General features: G+C 45.3%; 1 protein-coding gene and 1 long non-coding RNA gene across 3 annotated transcripts in view; both read left to right on the top strand.

Moving 5' to 3' along the window:
- Nucleotides 1–24,407, top strand: part of LOC138947245 (uncharacterized) — a 394,861-nt gene that overhangs the window by 339,330 nt on the left and 31,124 nt on the right. The window lies entirely within an intron of this gene.
- The window catches only part of LOC138947230 (YEATS domain-containing protein 2-like), a 48,019-nt gene that overhangs the window by 4,499 nt on the left and 19,113 nt on the right, over nucleotides 1–24,407 (top strand). For both annotated transcript variants that reach the window (XM_070318669.1, XM_070318670.1), the window contains 8 exons: nucleotides 6,606–6,800; nucleotides 8,481–8,599; nucleotides 9,104–9,265; nucleotides 12,144–12,255; nucleotides 14,073–14,117; nucleotides 14,316–16,744; nucleotides 18,389–18,465; nucleotides 19,125–19,204. In XM_070318669.1, the coding sequence (XP_070174770.1) occupies nucleotides 6,606–6,800; nucleotides 8,481–8,599; nucleotides 9,104–9,265; nucleotides 12,144–12,255; nucleotides 14,073–14,117; nucleotides 14,316–16,744; nucleotides 18,389–18,465; nucleotides 19,125–19,204 (3,219 nt within the window). The remainder of the gene's footprint in view (nucleotides 1–6,605; nucleotides 6,801–8,480; nucleotides 8,600–9,103; nucleotides 9,266–12,143; nucleotides 12,256–14,072; nucleotides 14,118–14,315; nucleotides 16,745–18,388; nucleotides 18,466–19,124; nucleotides 19,205–24,407) is intronic.

The following is a 24,407-nucleotide window of genomic DNA, read 5'->3' as shown; positions in this document are numbered from 1 at the left end:
TTTTACACAGATCGAGACAGTCATTGTTCTCCGAGACCGCGATAGCGGTGAACAATGACTGTCGAGATCTGTGTAAAATGTCATATTTTGGTCAAAAACGCAAATAACATTTATGTATCGATCGAATTCCTTTCAGGTACTATGACTTTGTTGTTGTTTTGACGATTGAACGAGCCCGGGCACACACACATGCAATCAAACACATAAGCTTCATATTTGGGCGTTTCAGGTTGACCGAAACTTCAAAGGAACTACAAAACACACGTCATGTACTGACTTTGTTGTTGTTTTGACATTGAACAGCACACACACATGCAATCAAACACATGACGTGTGTTTTGTAGTTCCTTTAAAGTTTCGGTCAACCTGAAACGCCCAATTATAAAGTTTTGTAGGCCTCTGACGTCACATGACTCAAAGAAGGGAAATCCAATCTCCAATCGATACATTAGTTGGTATTTGGTCTAAGTACCTTAAGTAACAGGTGCTTGCCCAGTCTCCCATGAGTTTAACAATTTCCCCGGGGACTCCGCAAGACATAGCCCACGTTGCGCCGCCCCTTCTAAAACTGTGACTACTAAAATTCCCCGCAGCAGCTGCAGTAACAAGACTCAAGCGTTTATTAAATTTGGAACCTTTGAGTGGAAAGGCTTGGGACTTGGAGGGTGCCGCGCCCAAGATCCGAAACATTGCAGTTACCGCAGTAACGGGGCACAGAGGATGATCCAATAACACAGGTAATCTGATAGCTAGTGTTTTTTCTTTGCGTTGGATCGTTTTACTCCAAGTCACCACAATTGTAACACAGTCATGTTCGGTCATAAGGAAGCTGTCTCTAGTCAGCTGTTTTGTCGGGTCAAAAGTGCCATCGTCTTGAAAGAGGTTTGACTTCCTCAACAGTCCAAAGAAAAGAACCAAACAAGCCGCCCAAAACACACAGTCTTCAACATACAAAAAGTTTAGTTCTTTGCGAATAGATAGTAGCACTTCAGGAGTAATCGGCGTCTTTCTCGTAGGTGGACACCCCATGCATTTGTCAATTCCCTTCAAGGTGGTTTTGACATACCAAGAGTCTCTATATGGGTGCTGTTCGCCACATTCCAAATGAAGAATGCGAATTATGTTGAGGTACTGTTTCACTGACGCTGGTTTGATGCGCCTCGCAAGGAACGCAGCATACTGTGCCACAGTTTGCTCTGACGCTGGCACCGGAAGAATGTACATAGAGTCACAGAACTGTAGGTAGGAATTTAACTGAGTCTGGTAAGTCTTTTTGTTACTTTCCGCAAAGTTCAGGGCGCGATAACCTGCCACCCCTCTCTTCAGTTCCGCACCCAGACTGCAACCAAGAAAGGCAAGCGTCGCACTTGACATATGATCTTCCCAAAAGGTTGCGGGTCTGCGTCCGTGGTGGTACCATGATAACATGTCCACTAATTGGTCCAACTTCCCTTCGTGGAGGCGTGATAAGACATAAGACATAAGACTTTATTTCAACCATGTGCAGTACACTAGGGACATGTTTTGGCCAGAGTACAATCAATCAATCCATACACGCCCTTCCAAACATCGCTTGCAATCTCAGTCACACACACGCTCACGCACGCCCGCATACATTCCTTACACAAAACCCACAACAGCACACACGCACAAGCATGCTCCTCCTTAACAAAACGTGTTTAACCATCAGTTGTACATATATGCGTAAAATAAACAGTATAGAAGTATCAGTAAGAATTATATATGTATCAGACATCAGTTATGACGACAATAACTAAAATCACAAATCCTTAATAATTTTAAAACCAAAACATTTATTACAATACTACACTTGAGTAAAAGCTCAATTTTAACTAAGAACGGCAGTTAGAGGACTTAAGGAGCCAGGACACGCACTGCACTTGGATAAAAACTGTCTCTGAAACGCGTGGTGCTTGTCCTGATCGAGCGAAAACGCCTGCCCGAGGGTAGGGGCCGGAACAGCTTGTAAGCAGGGTGCGAGTTGTCTGCCAGAATCTTTTTGACCTTCTGAGCGCTTCGGGATGTGTATATGGAGGCAATGGAGGGAAGCTCACAACCCACAATCTTGGAAGCTGTTCGTACAACTCTGCTTAGGTTGATCTGCTCTGCCTCAGTAGCCCTACTAAACCAGACAGTGATGGAAAAAGACAAAATGCTTTCAATCGTAGCCCTATAGAACTGGATTAAGATTTCTTGCTTCAAGCCGAATTTTTTTAACTGGCGTAGAAAGTAAATGCGCTGCTGGGCCTTTTTGATTATTTGATTTGAGTTTAGCTCCCACGTGAGGGTATTAGAAAGAGTGGTGCCCAGAAATTTGAAGTGTTCGACAGTGTCGACATTTTGATTTTTGATTGATAGAGGAGTCAGAGGGGTCTTTTTTTTCCTGAAATCTACAATCATTTCTTTAGTCTTTTGAACATTAAGTTGTAGGTTGTGAGCATCGCACCAGTCGACCATAGCCCTAATCTCTTCTCTATAAGCAGACTCGTCAGAGTTGCGAATTAGTCCCTCAATAGTTGTGTCATCAGAAAACTATACTGTCAGCCATAATATTAACTGATCCTGCCACATGCACCGCAGAAATATTACAATTTGTCTTAGCACATTCCCACGCCATTTTTCGTAACAGACAATTAACGTAAGTGTTCGTCGATCGTCCTTTGTTTATGACACCTTTAGCAACAGTACTATCAGTGTGGAAAACCACGCTTTTTCCTGCCCACAAGTGCGACCAGCGTTCAACTGCTTTCACGACTGCAATGATTTCCTTAAAATTTATGTGCAGGTTTTTTGCTGCGGGAATGTCATTTTCAAAACAAGTATAAACCCAGTCACTTTGGTAAAAGGCTCCTGCTGCTGTATTGCACGCATTGACATACACATGCTGCGTAGCATTTTGATAAAAATACACGGTACCATTGAACACTGTAAGAAAAGACAACCACCATTGCAAGTCTTCATGAAAGGCTTTTGTAAGTCTAGTTTTGTGCTTTTGCTGCTGCAAAGGTTTTTGTGCGTCAAGTATGCGACGGAGAAAAAATCTGCCTCCCCGAACCACACATGACGCCCAGTTGAGAGAGCCTGCGAGGCTCTGTAGCTGCTGCTTGCTTGCGCGTTGTTTCCGCTGAAACTGCTGTAGCTTCTGTCGTAGCTGTTGTATCTTGTCGTTGCCCAACGACAGTGTGCAGGCCTGGGTGTCAATGTCCACCCCCAGGAAGGTGATGCGCTGGGTAGGCCCCACCACTTTCTTCCAACTGATGTTAAACCCTAATTCTCTGAGTAATCTAATCAAGGTAAAAAGCATTTTTTCACACTCTTCTTTTGTTTCTGTTGCTAACAAAAGATCATCAATATATGCCACCACTCCACTCATTCCTCGTCTAATCATACACCGTCTCACAGCCTGTGAAATCCTATGGAAATGAGCGGGACCTACGTTACTGCCAAACAACAGTCTGCTGTCAAAAAGATAAGTAGGTGTTTTGTCATCACCAAAAAACCATTTGAGTCCAGTTACCTGATAGTTCTCTGGGTGGATACACACCGACCTGTATGCTGCTTGGAGATCAACTTTAGCGCACCAATATTCGCTCTTTGCTAATTTACAGGCATCTCCTAATGTTTGAAATTTAACACTTTCCGGTATTGAGTAATCGTTCATTGCTTGTCCATAAGGTCTGCTGCCATCGTGAATGAGTCTAATTTCTTTATCGTTTTTTGGTATAGCTGCCAAGGCACTAACTATGGTAGGCTTCTTTGAAGCAATAACGTAGTTTCCTTTGTTTATCTGATCTATGAGTTCCTGCTCTACTGCTACTTTATGCTGTATCGCTGATCTGTGGTTCTTATGTTCTACTGGTGTTACTACACTGCCTCTTTCAATAATGCGAAAACCGTGTTCTATGCCATCCAACAAAAAGGTCTTATCGCTATCATCTACAAGCTCATTTTGCCAAATATGAAGTTTTGCGCTAATGGAAGAACTACCACAGAGAAAGTTACGATTGTCAGGGTTCTGTGCTGCATAAGGACTAGAGTGGGTGGGGCCTACCTTGGCCGCAGAGGCAATTTGCTGTGCCGGATCCTATATCAGTGGATGGCTGCTGGAGGGTGCTGAGTGCTGGGTTGTGGGATGGTCCTTGCCGCAGCTGCTGCACGCGTGCTCGTAGATACAACGTGGACCATAGGCGCATGACCCCTTGTTGTACTGCAAGCACACCTTCTTTCCTCCCGGTCCTGTCGGTCGCTGCCGGTGCGCACCACTGGCTCTGCCGGTGCCGTTTGACTACTTCGTGGCTGGTGTAACCCGCTCGCGAAACACAACTGTCGCCAGGTGTGGTGCTTCGGTCCCCCAGGGCAATTTGTCGGCCGCCTGACGCTGACGATATTCATCATCGAAGATGAGCACTGACTGCCATGTGAAACGGCAGCCTAACCCCCCCACCATCTCTGTGTAGCGTAGGTAGGCCGCAACGTCAAAGCCCTTGTCACGGGACATGACCGTGGCCATGATTTTGGCATTTTCCACAATCCAGGCGGAGGGCGACACCCGATCTAATTTCGGCTTTGCATTGGATCATTTAATCGTCATCCCTCCGCCTAGAGACACCTCTTCCTCCACAGTCAACGAGGATAAAACGAAGTCGATGATCTTTAATCCCTCACCTTTTGGTCTTGCCGGCGTCACTGGCGAACCGTCCATGTTGAGTCGCCCCAGCAATTCTGCCAAACCACTGGCACCTCTGGCGGTGTCGTTGCTCATGGGGCCTCCCCCCATCTTTTGCTTGCAGGGTTTTAATCCCCGCCCGAAGCAGGGCAAGATGCCCCCTTTTTATGTTGGCACTCAGAGAGTCCAAATCCTCCGGCTCGACACATTTGAGGGCCGCCAACGAATCGAACCCCTCTTTGACGAGGACGCTGATCACCGCTGAAGGAAGGTTTGACTCCTTACACCATTGTTCTATTTCGGACATGATCACAAATAATGTTCACTTGCTGACGCGCGCGCTTCAATGCTGCTGCTGCAGCTGCTGCTGCTTTGCCGCAAATAATGTTCACTTGCTGACGCGCGCACTTCAATGCTGCTCCTGCTGCTGCTGCTTTGCCGCTAATGCAAGAACGTTTGGCGCCAAAACCTCCACTACAACACCCTCCCCCCTCCCTCCTTACTTCTAGGTCCCGCCCACATCCGCTATCTCCATTGCTTCCCCCTTCCTCTCCATCCTTGTCCAGTCCTAAATACCATCGCCTCACCTTCAGTTTAAAAACAATTTATCGTTCCTCTAAACTGACACATTTCAACTATTTTCTGGAAATGTCCTTTCAGTGATGTCCCTGAGGTGTCGTTTTTACCATGCATCCAGCAGTTCTGCTTCTTTCCTTTCTAGTGTTCGGTTCAAGGAATTTTTCTGAAATGCTGTAGACTCTGCTTAACACTTTCTACCCCACCTAGGTTGACCAAGTTTTTTTTAGCCGAGACCAGCTGTGCTGCAGCAGGTCACTCAGAATTGTGGTAACTGTGTAGTAACTGTGTATCAACACGCTGGAATGCAGGTGTTAGATCGACGTTACAGGAAGCGATGGAAGCTAACAGTCTGAGCGGATATCCATACCTAGTCAGATAGAGCCATATGAGTGGGAGACAATGAGTTAATGCTTTCCTTCGTTGCTCAACACCGTAAATACTTCTTGTATGAATATTGAATGACATATTTTCATTCATCCTATTGCATGTTGTTTTGTGTTTGTTTGTTTTCCCAAGACAACACGGTGTGTTCATTGAAAACAAAACTCTGTTTAACTCATTCGCTGCGCGTCTAAATTTCCCCTGTGTTCCCTGCCAACGCACGATTTAGAGCCATTTTGAAAAAATTATTAAAAATCAACAACACAAGATAACCTTACATACCTTATGTTTTTGCAAAGTTTGGAACTTACTCTTTTAGAAAATATATGAAACATTTGAAAGTACATACCTTTTGTTGTCTTCATATCCAGGCAAAATATCCAATTTGAAGCAAAACAAAAAAACTTTCTACGTCATGGGTTCATCATACACAATGTCATGATCGACACTTGCATTGCCCGAATCATCACCCAAATGATCGTCCATTGGCACAAAATCGTCACCAGAATCTAAAATATCATCTCCACTATCATCATCACTGAGGTCAAGATCAGAACCGTACTGAATAACACGTTCTAGCACTCTTTTCAAGTTACTACGTCTCAGCAGAACGATCCGCCATCTTGGAAAAGTCAAAACACGTGGGTCGCACACCGTCAACAAAATTTTTATTAATCCCAACAATTTAAGGGAAGGAACTGTTTACAGTGAATGGTACCACTGTAGACAGATAGAAGTTCATTGCAGGGGTTGTTTCCCTTGGTCAGCAGGACCGTTTACACCGTTAAAAATTCGTGATATCCGTCGGAACTCAAGTACCGGCACGCAGCCAACGCTAAACACAGGTGTCGGAATTCCAGTTCCGACACGCAGCGAATGAGTTAAACCTGAGAAATAGTACCTCCAATTTTTTATCTTACTTACGTATTTGTTTTTTCTGTGTCGCGCTTTTCTTCAGATGATGACTTCCTTGGAAGCTCCGCCTCCATCTATTCATCCAACTGCGAAAAAGCACATTGGCAAGGCACCGGTTGGGACAGAGAAAGAGTTAGAAACAAATGATTTTCAATCTTCGCAGTCTTCGCTGAGTTCTGTCTCATCTACCGCCGGTGAACAGAAGGATAACACAGCAGCCTCCAGTTCAATCAGACAGGTAAATAAGGAGTGTTTTGTGATGTGGGTGCAGGTATTCGTGTGTGGTTTGCATGGAACTTGCCACTCAGCTTTCTCCTTTTTTTCTTCTTTTTATATTTAGTCAAGTTTTGACTAAATATTTTAACATCGAGGGGGAATCGAAACGAGGGTCGTGGTGTATGTGCGTGTGTCTGTGTGTGTGTGTGTGTCTGTCTGTCTGTGTGTGTGTGTGTGTAGAGCGATTCAGACTAAACTACTGGACCGATCTTTATGAAATTTGACATGAGAGTTCCTGGGTATGAAATCCCCGAACGTTTTTTTCATTTTTTTGATAAATGTCTTTGATGACGTCATATCCGGCTTTTCGGGAAAGTTGAGGCGGCACTGTCACGCCCTCATTTTTCAACCAAATTGGTTGAAATTTTGGTCAAGTAATCTTCGACGAAGCCCGGACTTCGGTATTGCATTTCAGCTTGGTGGCTTAAAAATTAATTAATGACTTTGGTCATTAAAAATCTGAAAATTGTAAAAAAAAATAAAAATTTATAAAACGATCCAAATTTACGTTCATCTTATTCTCCATCATTTGCTGATTCCAAAAACATATAAATATGTTATATTCGGATTAACAACAAGCTCTGAAAATTAAATATATAAAAATTATTATCAAAATTAAATTGTCCAAATCAATTTAAAAACACTTTCATCTTATTCCTTGTCGGTTCCTGATTCCAAAAACATATAGATATGATATGTTTGGATTACAAACACGCTCAGAAAGTTAAAACAAAGAGAGGTACAGAAAAGCGTGCTATCCTTCTTAGCGCAACTACTACCCCGCTCTTCTTGTCAATTTCACTGCCTTTGCCATGAGCGGTGGACTGACGATGCTACGAGTATACGGTCTTGCTGAAAAATTACATTGCGTTCACTTTCATTCTGTGAGTTCGACAGCTACTTGACTAAATATTGTATTTTCGCCTTACGCGACTTGTTTGTTTGTTGCTCAGTTTTTCTGCAGTTGTGTCCTATTTCGCAGTCTGGGTGTGTTGCAAAAGAAAGCTTACATCATTTGAATGTGGGCACAATGTTCTGTTTTGCAGATCTATACTCGAAGACCATTGCAAATTAAAAATACATGTATTTTTTTTTACCTTAAGGCCAAAAAAATTAAAAATAGTCTGTTTACGGTAACATAGGCAAACAAAATAGGGTCGGCAGGTCGGGATTTATAATTTTTTTTTTCTCCCCCCAAAACATATTTTTAAGTTATTTTGCCAAAAAACAGACTTTTTTTTTCTTTTTTTTTTTCTCCCCCAAATGCCCCCCAAAATGTCTAGGGTCGCGCGAAAAAATAGGGTCGGTCGGGATACCGTAAACAAACTAATTTTTTTTGTTGGCCTAATATTTACTGAATGTCGATTCTGTTCACAATATACATGTACCTGTAAAGAAACTGTGTCATATGCATTTGCTTGCACAATGTCTGCGAGCATGTTATAGCCAAAATGTGTAATTTCTCGTTGCTTGTGTTTTTTGACAGTTCTAAAGAACCTTTTAGTTTAGAAAGGTGTTTTTTCTCAACTTATGGCAGGACATAATAAATAAATATACTGGGAATACAGAGATACTAGTGGATCTTATTTGATAAAGTTTGGGAATCATGTGACAATGAATTTCTTTCTGTATATTCGAGCAGGGGGTACCCAAAACTGCAACAACAGCTGTAGCAACCACTCTGCCCTTGAGGAAGAAGGATGAGAATGGAGGCTCTCACTTCACTGTGAAAAAGACCATTATTGTGGGAAATGTGTCCAGGTCAGAATGAGAGTGTTTGTGTGTGTGTGTGTGTGTGTGTGTGTGTGTGTGTGTGTGTGTGTGTGTGTGTGTGTGTGTGTGTCAGTGTCAGTGTGTTAGTGTTAGTGTGTGTGTGTAAGTTTGTGTGTGTGTGTGTGTGTGTGTTAGTTAGTGTGTGTGTGTTATAGTGTGTGTGTGTGTGTGTGTGTAAGTTTGTGCATGTGTGTTAGTGATTGTGTGTGTATGTGTGTGTGTGTGTATAAGTTTGTGCATGTGTGTGTGTGCATTTGTGTTAGTATGTGTTATATGTATGTGTGTGCTTGCTTTCTTGCTAAATGAGTTTTTAGTCAGAGAAAGGCATGCTTAGGTTGTTCGCAGAAAACACATACTGAAGAAGTGCAACCAAAACAAAGGTCTATGCTCTTTTTATTCTGGTTTCACTTTAATGATCGCAGTTATCGTCTTATTATTTTTCTCGTAAGTCTAGTTATGCAAGTTCCCAGCAATTTCGTCCAATGTCCACAGGTTCATACTGCCAGACCAGCGAGAGCCTAACGACCAGTCAACCCACAAGTGGATGGTGTATGTGCGAGGTCCCAGCGACGATCAGCGCATCGACAGCTTTGTATCCAAAGTTTGGTTCTTCTTACATCCCAGCTACAGGCCAAACGATCTGGTTGAAGTCTGGTGAGGAAGGGACTAGGAACAGGGGAAACCAAGTTGATTTAGCACTGTCCATGTCCCCCAAATTGATACTCTCTCCCTTTTAAAACCTGTTTGGGTTTTTTCTTCAAATTGTTTTGTTCATAATCTCCTCCATCTTTAAGACTCCCTCCTTTTGAAGACCTGATTTTTGGCTCACGTAAGTGTAGCCTATGTGATGCTAACTTTTGTCTGTCTGTGCGTGCGTGCGTATGTATGTATGTATGTATGTATGTATGTATGTATGTCTGAGGTAGAAACTTTAACATTTGACTGAACACCGAAATACTAATTTTACCTGGTTATTATTTAAGCAACAGCTTCTAAGTATTGAAGCAATGATCAACATTTCGTCGGCACGTATGTAGTTAAAGTGTGTATCCAAAGAAAACGGGTGGTGGGGGGTTTTGGGGGGGTAAAAACAGGTGACTGGTTTGTGTCGTGTGTGGTATGTAGACCAGGTCAGGGGTCAAGGTTAGGTCAGATCGCGTGAAGGATTGTGGTATAGATACAGTTATCACCGAGCTGCAGTTCGCCGATTCAGAGAAGACGATTTTACATTGTTCGGTTTCGTAGCTCCAGAAAAATAGATAAAGACGATACCAAAGGAGATTTCCTACAGGTTAATCTGCACAGCGTGTTTCCAGTGTCTGCGCGAGGAAGCGCAGCGCTGTCGAAAGCGCAGTGTCGATCTGGCCATCTCAGGCAGTCGTGTCCCCGTAAGTAGGCTACAGACAGACAGATCTAGATCAAGTGTCTCGCACTCTTGCACCGTGTCACCTATGCTTACTGTGTGTGTGTATGTGTGACGGAGTGATTGAGTTTGTGTTACTGTTTGTTGATTTCTTACGTGAGCCTTGAAGGCTTCGCCTCTTGTTTTATAATTGTTTAGGTCTTAAAAAGCGTTTCCACTGTCATGAGATTGATGGGTCGGTTACACTTGCAACCAATTGTCATTAATTGAAGTTTTGAGGGGGAAAAAACCCTACGTACAGAAAGATATAAGTTTATAGATGAATAATTGTTTTGTTCGGTATGTGTGTATGTGCCTGTGTGTTTGATAGAGAATACTACATGGCTTGCTGTGTCGTACCAGATTTACACGAGTTTTTAAAAAAATTATTGGAACTGCGAGCGAAAGCGAGCTGTTCACTATTTAAAAAAGCAACGCGTGTAAATCTGGTACAAAACAGCAAGCCATGTAGAATTCTGTTTATCCTACATACTGTACTTACATGTATTTTACTAAAAATGTCCTGCAGTCGAGGCAGCTAAATTGAAGACGCTTGTTTTGGAACCTCGGTCTTTTCTAAAGCCTCGTGCAATCTATTACATCAAAGTAAAGAAACGTCACTCTGAAAGTGTGGCGTGACGTGTTAGTTCTAAAAATTCATCTAGGGCAATTAGCAAGCGCAATTTTTTTTTCTATTATGACGTCGTTTGTCTCGGTGACTTTGGCATCATAAGCATTGGAAAAACAGGTCCCTGTCAGACTTGCTTGACATGACCTCATTTACATGATATACACACGTGTGATTTGAACGATTATTATTTCACGGGTGTCTCTCTCACGTATGTAGGATCACATTGTGATTTGTATGACAGAGGCGCTGTATTGACGGTTGTTCAATTTCTTTCTTCAGTACAGTAGAACCCCCCTTTTAAGACATTGTTTTCTCAGACTTTCTGTTCATAACCTCTGTAAATATCCCCCCCATTTTAAGACTCCCTCCTTTCAAGATCTGATTTTCTCAGATTTGTGGAGGTCTTAAAAAAATAACGCGGGTTAGGGGGAGTCCCATATTGGTTGGGACAAGAAAGAATTTACCCGATGCTCCCCAGCATGTCGTAAGAGGCGACTAACGGATTATGTTTTTCCTTTTACCCTTGTTAAGTGTTTCTTGTTTAGAATAATATAGTCAATTTTTGTAAAGATTTTAGTCAAGCAGTATGTAAGAAATGTTAAGTCCTTTGTACTGGAAACTTGCATTCTCCTACTAAGGTCATATATTGTACTACGTTGCAAGCCCCTGGAGCAAATTTTTGATTAGTGCTTTTGTGAACAAGAAACAATTGACAAGTGGCTCTATCCCATCTCCCCCCTTTCCCCGTCGCGATATAACCTTCGTGGTTGAAAACGACGTTAAACACCAAATAAAGAAAGAAAGACAAGTGGCTCTATCCCATCTCCCCCCTTCCCCCGTCGCGATATAACCTGCGTGGTTGAAAACGACGTAAAACACCAAATAAAGAAAGAAAGACCAGTGGCTCTATCCCATCTCCCCCCTTCCCCCGTCGCGATATAACCTGCGTGGTTGAAAACGACGTAAAAGACCAAATAGAGAAAGAAAGACAATTGGCTCTATCCCATCTCCCCCCTTCCCCCGTCGCAATATAACCTGCGTGGTTGAAAACGACGTAAAACACCAAAGAAAGAAAGAAAGACAAGTGGCTCTATCCCATCTCCCCCCTTCCCCCGTCGCGATATAACCTGCGTGTTTGAAAACGATGTAAAACACCAAATAAAGAAAGAAAGACAAGTGGCTCTATCCCATTTCCCCCCTTCCCCAGTCGCGATATAACCTGCGTGGTTGAAAACGATGTAAAACACCAAATAAAGAAAGAAAGACAAGTGGCTCTATCCCATCTCCCCCCTTCCCCGTCGCGATATAACCTGTGTGGTTGAAAATGATGTAAAACACCAAATAAAGAAAGAAAGACAAGTGGCTCTATCCCATCTCCCCCCTTCCCCAGTCGCGATATAACCTGCGTGGTTGAAAATGACGTAAAACACCAAATAAAGAAAGAAAGGAGGTCTTAAAAGGGGGGTTCCACTGTATAACTCAGACTCAATGTATTGCAGCAATCCACCGTTCCACTTGACTCGCAGGGGCTGGGGAGTGTTTCCTGTGCGAGTTCAACTTCACTTCTGGGATGCTCGCAACAAGCGAGTCGACATCATTCACAACCTCAAGGTTAGTGAAGTGATCATCAAAGTTTTAACTTTTATCTCATTCAGGGCGCGTCTAAATTGTCCCCTGTGTTCCCTCCGGACGCACGATTTTGAGCCATTTAAAAAAAATCAAAAAAAATCAACAACACAAGATAACCTTACATATCTTTATATTTTTGCAAAGTTTTGAACTTGCTCTTTAAGAAAATATATGAAACATTTGAAAGTACATATACCTTTTGTTGTCTTCATATCCAGACAAAATATCCAATTTGAAGCACACAAAAAAACACTATTTTGTTCTTGTATGAAACACCAGTAACTCACTGTTGCAGTTCTGTTTCTAAAAATATCAAGCTGATATGCACTGTTTCAAATGTCAAGAGTGTTGCTGGTGAATCAGAAACAAAAAGTACTGTTAATTAGAGTTGAACTGGTGAGTGTCAAACATGAGAACTTGATATTGAATCCTGAAGTCTTACTGGTGCAAGCTGTAGAAGACTGTTCATGCACACACACACTAGCACATTGTCTTCAGTCTCCCTGCATTATCCATCCACAGTGTACAGTTTACAGCCAATTCAAATATGGTACTTATCCATGGTGTGCCACACCTTGAAACAAGGTGTGATACACAAGTTCACCTGGCACTGGTGGTGGAGAGAGCAGGGTGAGTCGACCAGTAGTCGTTTATTTGTGGTTTCTTGACCAGTCCCATGTGCACTATAATTGCCAGAAATTTGTTCATCTCATCCAGTGTGACCGGCGTCCAGGTGTTGAATATTGATCTTGCTGACAGCCCTCCAGCAGCTTTTTTCTCATCACACGTGGTTCTCGCATACCTGTTGGTTTCCATTTTGAACAGCTTCATTACAGACGGTGTAACAATCAGTTGATCTTCTTCTTCTTCTTGGCGTTCGCAGAGGTTACACGATCAGTCCAGCACTGGTGATCAATCAGTTGATAGTCCAGAGGAGTGGGCATGGCCTCAAAGTTCTCTGGAAGATTTAGGCCTGAGCCACCCTCAAAGGGGACCGACACGGGAAAATTCTTAGGGGCCGTGTCCAGTCTTCCATCAATTCAGTGTCACTTTCATCGTCGAACATAACTGGAATAGCGCCAGCGTCTGGTTGCTCAACATCATTGTCGCTATCAATGTCAGTGGGTGCATCAAACACAATGTCATGACCGACACTTTCATTCACTTATAATGTCAGAATCGTCACCAAAATCGTCGTCCATAGGCACAAACCCGTCACTAGAATCTGAAACACCATCTCCACTATCATTATCACTAATTTCAAGATCGGAGCCGTCCTGCATAACGAGTTCTAGCGCTCTTCTCAAGCCGATGTGCCTTGTCGTAGAACTATCCGCCATCTTGGAAATGTCGAAAACACGTGGGTCGCACACGTTAAAAATAATCAAACATTATTCCCAACAAGGGAAGGGAAGGAACTGTTTACAGTGAATGGTTCTACTGTAGACAGATAGAAGTTTATTGCGGGGGTTGTTTCCCTTGGTCAGCGGGGCCGTTCACACCGTTAAAAATTCGTGATATCCGTCGGAACTAAAGTTCAGATGTGTCGGCAACGCTAAGCACAGCTATCGGAATTCCAATTCCGACACGTAGCGAATGAGTTATTTGTCTTTCCCGAAGTCTTGATTTTGATTGAATTCTCATCTGATAGATTTTATAAATTTAGAAGTAGCTTTCTTGCTCACATACATATGGATTTATGCTTTCATGTGTAGAATCGTGAGCTGTTTATAGAGATGTGTAGGTTATGTGCGAGGCTACATTTCTCATTAATTTGTTATGCTTTTTTGTTTTTGCAGTTGGATGAAACATACACAGGCCTTCAAACATTAGGAGCTGAAACAGTGAGTACATTTCAGTATTTTGTGTGAAAATGTCATGCCCATTATAGCGTTGAGTTGAAGTTAAGTTTGAGTGTTTGCATGAGTGTGCAGAGTGTATTTGTGTGTGAGCGTGTATGTTTGCATATATATCTTTGTGTTCGTTTGTCCGAGCCTCTGTTTCTTACTTACTTTTGAGGGTTTTTTCTAAATTGTTCGCAGGTTGTGGAGATAGAACTGCAGAAAGACCAGCCTCCCGTCACCCCTCGGTCGCAACTGTCATCCACCCTCTCTCAGTCAGACAACGTTCTCATTGAAGCCTCTGTTAAACAGGAACCGCATGACTCAGACACCACCACCACATCTACACCAACGTCTGGAAAGTGCCAGTGTCCCGGCCAGCTTTCTGACAGCAAAGACTGTCTAGGTCACAAGAAAGACTGCGTTGATTGTCCCATAAGCGAGAAACAAAGCACCTGTCAGGTAGGCTCTCAGAATGAAAAGGCACGAGACTTTGAAGCTGTACGTTCGGACGGTACGAAGGTTACCATCAAAGAAGAACCACCTGATGATTATGAGATGAAGGAACATGTTTCTGATACAAGCGGTAGATTTTCTTCACATTCGACAGGTAAAGCTAACAAGAGAGACACTCCTGAATGTTCCGGAAGTGACCTCGACTGTGACGGGTCTACTGAGGACAAAGGGTCTGATAATAATACTCATGGCATGAACAAAGACAGCATTTTGAAGACAAACAGAATTCCTGAATGTGCTGGTGATTTCGTGCAGACTTCTGACAAGAATGGACTCTTCACCCAGGAATCGGTGACTGTGAACTCGAAGCCTGAATGTTCGCCTTGTTCAGACGTTTTTGTGGACAATTCTTGTTCCAGTATCACTGCCACATCGAATGCAGTGCCAAGAACAACCACAGTGTTAGCACCCTCCGCCTCCGTGCCAAACACCAGCATTTCTCTTCTAAAACCCCAGTTGATCAAGTCATCCTCACAACCTTCAACAGGCAGCAAACCTTTCTCTCTTTTGAGTGGATCTCAGATTCAGGTTCAAGGTCACCAGGTAAGCACAAGATCTGCAAACACTAGTCCACAACCGGTGCAGGTTTTACTGGTCGGGGGCAGTAAAGCTGGAACGAAAAGTCTGCTGGCTGGTGGAACGAGTTTACTGGCTTCATCAGCACCAGCAGCAAAAACTACCGTACTTTCAGAAGGAATTCCAACAGTTGGTGGTGCACCTTCTTCAGTGCTGAAGGTGACCTCCCAGGGGTTGAGACTGGTGTCTGCAAACACCCCTTCTGGGGGAGGTCAAGTATTTGGTACACAAACACCAAGAAACACTCAAGCAGTATCTTTACTTGAACCAAGAACAGTGGCGTCAGTGCTTGGTACGAGAACAGCGCCACAGGGTCAAGCAGTGTCCTTGTTGGAGCCTAAAGGCAAAACTTTTTCACTGCTTGGCCCAAAGGCATCCAAGCTAGGCAAGAAAGGGTCATTACTCAACCCCAAAACACCTGCTGCAGGTCAAAAAACACCAATGCCTGGTGAGAGTATCTTTCCTCGAGATGCTGTTGCACGAACATCTGTGGTCTCTGTGCCATCTCATGTCGAACTCTCTCAGGGACTCGCTGTAGAAAGTACAGGCAAAAGCAGCAGCAGCAGCAGCTTCCCCCAGTTGGGAGGAAAAGGTGTATGCTCACTGCTAAACACGGCACCTCGGCCTGCAGTGCAAGCTCTGCTGCAGAAACGTTTGTTATCCGCTTCAAACGTTTCCAGCACATCCACACCATCTGAGAGTTCCTCAGCCGCTGTCTCTACTTTGGTGTCGACTTCTTCTGCTTCATTCTTTTCATCCTCTACCTCAGCTTTGCCATCATCATCATCATCACCTGGGCCTTTGACGTTGTCTCCTGGAGATTCCTATGTGGTGGCCAACTTGAACAACAAGAAAGTGCTGATGAGGGTCAACGCTGCCACCCTCAAGATGATTCAGGACACCAGCTCTGCAGGTCAGATCTCAAGCCGCACGACCTCACCTGGATCAAACTTGAGCAGTTCATCACCGTCTTTGGGTTCACAATCTAAGTCCGGTGTGCCAACATCGCAAATTGTTCAGTCCAAAAATGGAAGCATAGGATCCAAACCTGCCGGCTCGGGTGATGCCAGACTCCTACAGTGGGCAGCAATGTCAAAGAGGGAAGGTCAAGGTCACACTCAAGGTCAAAGTTCCTCTCAAGGTGAAGGTCCCAAATCTCGAGCTGGGATAGAATTAGCCAAAATCAAGGCAACGATGCAGGAATCCGGGCGACTGAGCGTCACAACAAAAGCAGCGATTCAAATGGCGAGACTCAAAGCTTCCATGCAGGAGAAGATTCAATCTGAGCCACCGCCTCCAAAATCGCGCTGTGCCCGCTGGTTCCGCCTCGGTCTGGGGTCGTCACTGGTTTCCGTGGGGACGGAGGAGGATTCTGGCGAGTTAAATGACCTTGAGAAGGATGTGACAGAGAGTGGGTCAGTGGAGGTGAAGGTCATTGAGAGGCCGGGCGAGAAAGCTGAAAAACGAATCATGGTGCTGAAGAAGCAGAAAGTGTCAGAGGTTGAAGAAATTGTGGCTTGTCCTGTTGCCAGTCTAAGGTGGGTGATTTTGATATTTTTCTTTGTTTATTTTTTTCTCTGTCACTTCTTTGCTGCTCAAATTTGGGTTATCAGATCTAGGTACTATACAAGAATACAGAATACAGAATATTTTATTGCCTAAGTTTGGGAATTCGTTTCAACAGATGCGGTTTTCACTCCATTCACTCTATCTAGCCAAGCACACCAAACATACGCAGCTATTAAAAAAAAAATAATAAAAAAAAAATAAACATACCTCGAATTTTATGTGATGTGGAACATTGGTATGCAATATTCTGTCAGTGTAAAGCGATCTTTCTAGCTACAATTTATTAGTAAGTCATTTCACAAGGAAGACAGGCATAGTGACCTATTGGATAAGACTCCGGCCTCCCATGTGGAAGGTTGAATGTTCTTATCCCTGGTGGGTTAAGAGTGGAGATTTTTTCTGATCTCCCGGGTTATCAAATGTGCAGATGTGCTTGTGCCTTCAATCAATCAATCAATATGAGGCTTATATCGCGCGTATTCCGTGGGTACAGTTCTAAGCGCAGGGATTTTTTTAATTTTTAAAATTTTATTTTATGCAATTTATATCGCGCACATATTCAAGGCGCAGGGATTTATTTATGCCGTGTGAGATGGAATTTTTTTACACAATACATCACGCATTCACATCGGCCAGCAGATCGCAGCCATTTCGGCGCATATCCTTCTTTTCACGGCCTATTATTCCAAGTCACACGGGTATTTTGGTGGACATTTTTATCTATGCCTATACAATTTTGCCAGGAAAGACCCTTTTGTCAATCGTGGGATCTTTAACGTGCACACCCCAATGTAGTGTACATTATCCCCCTTCGTGTGTACACGTAAGCACAAGACCATTACATGTAGTATGCACAGAAAAGATCCTGTCAGGGTTGGGTGGGTTCCAGAAACAAGAAAACGTTAAAAAAGTTAGCTTGTTGTACTCGATAAGTTGTATTTAATTCATTGTATGAGATATTGTTAATTGTTGTTATTTATTTGAATAAAAAATTTTGAAAAAAGAAAAAAAAAAAGAAAAAAAGAAACAAGAAAACACCAAGCATGCATCACTCTAAAATGGAGTATGGCTTTAAGTTGTGGGGAGAAAAACCCATCCAGGCAAAAACCAAGAGTGAACCTGGGAGTTTCAGCCCATGAAGGCAGAAGATTGGAAGAAGAGTAGAAATTACCTGTCACAGAGGACACCTTGTGTTGTCCCTTTGTCGTCTAATTCTATTTTGACCAGAATATATCTTTCATGACAGGCCACCTGCAATGTGGGGCACTAGTGCAGTGAAACCCCCTTTTATAACTATAAGACCCCCCATTTTAAGACTCCCTCCTTTTTAAGACCTTGCTTTTTTCAGATTTTCTGTTCATAACCTCAGTAAATATTAGCCATTTTAAGACTCCCTCCTTTTTAAGACCTTGCTTTTTTCAGATTTTCTGTTCATAACCTCAGTAAATATTAGCCATTTTAAGACTCCCTCCTTTTTAAGACCAAATTTTCTTAGATATGTTTTGGTCTTAAAAGGGGGGGGGGGGGGGTTCACTGCAGCTGTCCCAAAGAGTTTCCTTTCATCACAGGCGTTGTATTTGCATCTTATCTTTTTTTATCTTTTTTTTAAACAGTATTGACGAGTTCAGCGATCTCACATCTCTACTCAGAGTGGCTGTATCGCGACATCCCCTTATCGCTTCGTCGAGGGGCAAGTTTGCATGTTTTTTTGGGCGTTTTTTGTCCCTGTTTTAGTGTTTAGTAATTGGGATAGTTGTGGTGGTGTTGGTTATTCCAGCTGTTGTTTATTTATGTCTTTTGTGTAGGTGAATGAGGGAAGAAGTTTGTGTGGCATATACTTGGAAAGGGGGGGGGGGGGGGGGGCAATGGAGAGAAAGAGAATGTGTATCATTCATTCACTGTGTGTGTTAATGATTGTTTCTCTTCTGTGTGTGTTGGTATGGTTGTGTGTTACAATGAAGGATACTTGCAACTGTGTGTGTGAGTGTGTGTACGTGCGTGCGTGCATGCGTGCGTGCGTGTGTGTGTGTGTGGTAATACAGTATTGTCATATTTGATGTGTAGGATCCTAGGAGCATTTACAATGCAATGTATGAATTTTGTGTCCTTGACTGCAGCTATTCAACTTTTAAATATCAATGTGCCTTCATTTTTGTTGTATTGGGGGAGCTTGGTTTTCTGAGGTCACTGTTGAATGTGTTTTGAGACAATCAGAAATTAAATTTGATTAATTTTAGCCATATTGTTTCACAGACAAGTGTGTAGAGCTTTGTACTAGTAGAAGTGTGTATTGAAATTTAACAATAATGAATATATTGATTTATTTTGATCATAATTATTGTTTCACAGACAAGTGTACACACCCATACTCTGCAACATCAGGGAATCAGTGGCGGGAGTGGCATCCTGCTAAACGCAATGCATCAGAGGTACAGCTTTATAGAGAACTTCTTCTTCTTCTTCTTCTTCTTCTTCTTCTTCTTTGTTCATGGGCTTAGACTCCCACGTTCACTCATTTTTTTAGCACAAGTGGAGTTTTACGTGTATGACCGTTTTTTCCCCGCCATTCAGGCAGCATACGCTGATTTCGGGGGTAGCATGCTGGTTTTTTTTGTGTTTCCATAACCCACCGAACTCTGACATAGATTACAGGATCTTTTCCGTGCGCACTTGGTCTTGTGCTTGCGTGTACACACGAAGGGGGTTAAGTCACTAGCAGGTCTGCACATAAGTTGACCTGGGAGATCGGAAAAATCTCCACACTTAACCCACCAGGCGGCAGCGACCGGGATTTGAACTCACGACCTCCTGATTAGGAGGCCGACGTCTTAACACCATGCCACGCCGTGCTCAATGGAGGTGCAGGCATTCTCATCCAGTTCCCTGGGGGACATACAGCTACATCCAGCGTTGCCACTGGCAAACACTGCACAAACTATAAAGCAGAAGCAGAAGCTCTCATGCAGGCCGCCTCCTTCGTTCAGGACTCCGCAGACCCTTGCTACCAAGTTGTCTTCCTCTCGGACGCCCTTTCAGTCCTTCAGGCCCTAGAGAACGACAAACTCCCACAGCTGGCCAAAGCATTACAGATGGTCAGACAAACCAGAAGAGTTGTCCTCCAGTGGATACCAGCACACTGTGGGATACCAGGAAATGAAAGGGCAGATGAGCTGGCAAAAGAAGGAGCCGTGGAAGACCAACCTGAAAACAGTGTCAGCTTTAGTGAGCAGAAGACAATCATCAAGGCATTGATGAGGCCAAGGACAAAGAGAGATGACTACCACACAATGTCCAGAGAGCAGCAAGTCAACCTCATCAGGCTGCGTACTGGCCACAACAGGCTCAATGCTCACATGAACCGAAAGTTCAAGCTGGCGCCATCACCAACCTGTGCCTGTGGTCAAGAGGACCAAACAGCGGAACACATCTTACAGCGATGTCCCTTACTAGATGAGGAACGAAAAGAAGTGTGGCCGTCACCAACTCCCTTGCAGACCAAACTATACGGCAGTCGACAGGAGTTGGAGAAAATGACAACATTTATCACCAGTGCTGGACTGATTGTGTAACCTCTGCGAACGCCAAGAAGAAGAAGAAGACCACCATGCCACTGCGCCCGTCAGAGAACTAATGTTTTTCATCTTTTTCTTCTATGGTCTTCAATGTTGCCTTCACTGACTGCCCTCCTCTTTTTTTCTTGAAAAGTGAGCCGAGCTCGTCTGATGTGGCAGTTGCTTTTGTCTACAAAATTACTTTTTCCATAGATGGTTGGTACAGAAGGGTTCAGGGCGTGGATGTAGCTCAGTCGGTAGCGCGCTGGATTTGTATCCAGTTGGCCGCTGTCGGCGTGAGTTCGTCCCCACGTTCGGCGAGAGATTTATTTCTCAGAGTCAACTTTGTGTGCAGACTCTCCTCGGTGTCCGAACACCCCCGTGTGTACACGCAAGCACAAGACCAAGTGCGCACGAAAAAGATCCTGTAATCCATGTCAGGGTTCGGTGGGTTATAGAAACACGAAAATACCCAGCATGCTTCCTCCGAAAACGGCGTATGGCTGCCTAAATGGCGGGGTAAAAAAACGGTCATACACGTAAAATTCCACTCGTGCAAAAAACACGAGTGTACGTGGGAGTTTCAGCCCACGAACGCAGAAGAAGAAGAAGAAGAAGAAGGTACAGAAGGGTTGTGTATTTTCTGTCTGACTCCCTCTCCCTGTGTGTGTGTGTCACTGTGTGTGTGTGTGTGTGTGTGTGTGTGTGTGTGTGTGTGTGTGTGTGTGTGTGTGTGTGTTAAAGGTAAATATCTTTTGAGTTTAAACGAACACATGGATAAATCTTTTCTTAAAAAACCCAAAACAAACATAGATTACAGATTGATTACAGCATAAGCTAGATTTAAAAATAAAAAAGTTTAATGGCCCTTTTTTGTCAAAGTGTAAGACAAGATTATTTATTTATTGCTCATAAATCAATAATAACTAAGCATTCAAAATTGTGGTTCAATCACATATTCTTACCTCAACTCACATAAATGGCATTAACTTCAGTTCATTGCTAAGATATTGAAGTAGTTCTCGACCCTGGTAAGGGGGAAAGTAACTCCCAAAGAAAACAAAGTCCGTAGTCAAGGACGGGAGTCACCTCCCCTACCGGTAACCCGCGCATGCGCGGTCCTACTACCGGCCGGCATTCCACCCACTTCAACACTCGAGCACAGACGTGTTGTGGTACTCTGGCATCTTTTTTGCCTTGGCCTTTTGTGGAAGGCCATTTGACCCTGGTATTTGCGGTGCTATCTTTAGGTAAGATCGTTTCACTTCTCTTCGCTGCGCGTTGCGTTTGTTTGAGTATTTCGCTGTTGTAATTCGTCTCCACGTGCGCGTGTTCGAAATTGCAAATGGCGGACAAAAGCTCTAAAAGCAAGGGCAATCTTGTTTCTCTGCTCTCTTCACCGGGGAAAGAGAAAGATAAGGACAAGTCTAAGTCTAAATCAAAGACGCGTGCCTCTGTAACTTCGTCACAGGCTACGTCTTTAGTTCTGGTTACTGACCCGGTGACTAAGAAGTCAGAACGGGTTTCGATTGACTCCACGTCACCGTCACCGGTTTTTCTTACGCAGGAACGCGCTACTTCTCCTCTCTCGCGCTCGCAGGCGCCTCGGCCTAGCGAGTCCGTGTCTCGGGAAGAAATCTTGGCAATGTTTGCTACTTTGAAGCATGATTTGGTTGCCTTGCATTCTGCGGAAAGGCCTGTCGCTCCCCTCCCGCCTGGCGTGGGGGGGGGTGGCTTCACTTTCTAGGCTGCGGCCTTCAGCGACGATCACTTCGGCTGATCTCGGACCGGATTTTTCCGGTTCGGTAGCGGATCCCCCTGCCTTTTCAGGGGGGTTTGTGTCCATAGCGCCGCCCGGTTCTAGCGCTTCGGCGTTGGGCGGCGTTTGTGGGAGTCCCCATCTTTTTGGGGGCTCACACTTGCCTGCGTTCCCTGGTTACGCTCTTGCGTCTCCTTCGGGTTCACAGACGGCTCCTCCCCGGCAGTACACCGTCCATCACGTGGCGGGTGCGCTAGGGAGCGGCGAAGCGCGCCAGCTTGCCCCCCTGGGATCAGTTTCGGCTGTCCCGGCCTCTGGGGGACAGGCAGCAGCGTCTTGCTTGTCCAGCTCTGGCCTGCAAGATTCTGTCGGCGGTCATCGTCCTGTAGCTCTTGGTTCGGCTGCCGCCGTTCCTGTTTCGAGCTCGCAGGGGGTAGGCTCCTCTGGTTTCCCCTCGGGGCTTCCGGTCGGGCATACCCGCGGGTTGTCGTCCTCGACTTCCGGTTGTGCTGTGGCAGGCACTTCCGGTGGAGGACAGCGGGCTAGCGGTTCCGGTGGCAGTGTCCCTGCTATCCCGTCCCTGGTCACGCATCGACATCCGGCCCTGACTTCCGGTTCCGCCGCGGCGGTTCCGGTTGTCGGCGGTGCTGTTGGTGGACAGTTTGCGGCGCTTCCGTCTACTGTTCAACCGACGTTAGCCACTTCCTCTTCCGTGGATGGGTGGGTTTCCGGTTTGCCGGACCCTCCTTTCGATGGGGATCAGGAAGGTTTTGCAGAGGAACAGGAAGGGGATGAGGATCGTTCCGAATCCGTTACCCCCTTACGGATTCCCAATAAGCTGGGCCCTACTCTGGAGTTGGCTGCGGAGATAACCTCACGGTACTTCCCTGAGGGTGTCTCCGCCGACTCTACTGTTGTCGCACCCCCTCCTTCTGCTTTGGCAGACTTTGCGGGCGCGGGGGACACGAGGGCGAAGTTCCGTTTCATGGAATCTCCTTCCGTCCCGTTTGTGATGGCTCAGGTGTTGGCGGACGCTAACACACCCTACCCTCTTTTGGCTGCTCATGGGGAAGCCCCCCCTTCTGCCCACCCTTGGTTAACCTTGGCTCAGGCAGGCGGCGGCCTCCCAGCCAACTCAAGAAGATCGCGGCTGCCTAGCAGGCCACATTCTCTTCTCTCCTCTTTTTCGCTGCCCACAGCTCCACTTCCGGTGACTCCGGAACTGGCTCGCTTGCGGCAGGATGGTTATAGCCGAGATAGGACTTCCGTTTGTACGGAACAGAGTCTACTCGGGCTGGAGGAAAGCGGGCGTTCTTCCCTTGAACTGACCTCTTTAGCGGAAACGCTCATCCGGTCTCTCACGAGAGCCATCGCTTCGTCCATCGAGCCTTTTAGGTTTCGTGACGATGCTATTGAGGCTGATGCTGCCATGCTCCTGGCGGCGCTTGCGAAGGTCACTGACAGTCAGATGACGCTTGCTGCTCGGCTCTACTCTCAGGTGGTGTTCTGGAGGCGCGAGGCTTTTCTTAACGGCTCTCGCCTGACGGATAAGGCCACCATAGACTCTTTGAGAGTCTCTCCCTTTTCAGAGGGTGCGTTGCTGGGGTCACGCTCTTTGGATGCCCTTCGGCAGCAAACTGAGGAAACTCGTGACCAACATGTGGTGCAACTGACGGAACTCGCTCTTAAGCAGCACAGCAACAAACCACGGAGTTCTGCGTCAGCGCCAGACAGCTCTTCTGGGCAGCAGTCGTCTCGCGCAGGTAGGGGTGGGTCACGGTCCCGTCCTTACCAGCGTAAACCTTCCTTCGGGAAGCGGGGGTCTGGGCGCAAGCCCAACCCCCAATGAGCCACCCCCGATCCAGTCACCCCCCCCCCAGCCTCTACCCTTTTGGTAGCAGGCGGCCTCTTCCGGGTTCTTCCAGCTTGGCTGTCTCGGACAAGCAGCCTATGGAGCATGGGGGTGATTCGATCGGGGTTCCGCCTTCCTTGGCAGGAAGGCAAAGCCCCTTCGTCCAGGGCGCCGGCCAACTTCCGGTTTCCGGTCAGCCCAGACGCTCAGGAGACTTTACAGGCGGAAATCCTTCTCTTTCTGCGGAAGCAGGCTATAGAGGAGTTTCTCGGCCACCCCTTCTTGGGACTTTACGGCAGAATTTTGGTCGTCCCCGGGGTATTGCACCAAGGCATGGTGTTCGATTCACGGGAGTGGGCAGTCCGTCCCACTCAACGTCGTTTATACAAACTGCAGGCGCGCCCTTTTCAGGCGGCGCTCAGTTCAGTCTGGAATCCGACGTCACACGGCTGGGACGTCTCAGTTCCGTT

The sequence above is a fragment of the Littorina saxatilis genome, linkage group LG14, assembly GCF_037325665.1.
Source record: "Littorina saxatilis isolate snail1 linkage group LG14, US_GU_Lsax_2.0, whole genome shotgun sequence".
Lineage (NCBI taxonomy): Eukaryota > Metazoa > Mollusca > Gastropoda > Littorinimorpha > Littorinidae > Littorina > Littorina saxatilis.
Note: the sequence above shows the minus strand (reverse complement) of the source record. Positions and strands in the feature narration are given on the sequence as shown.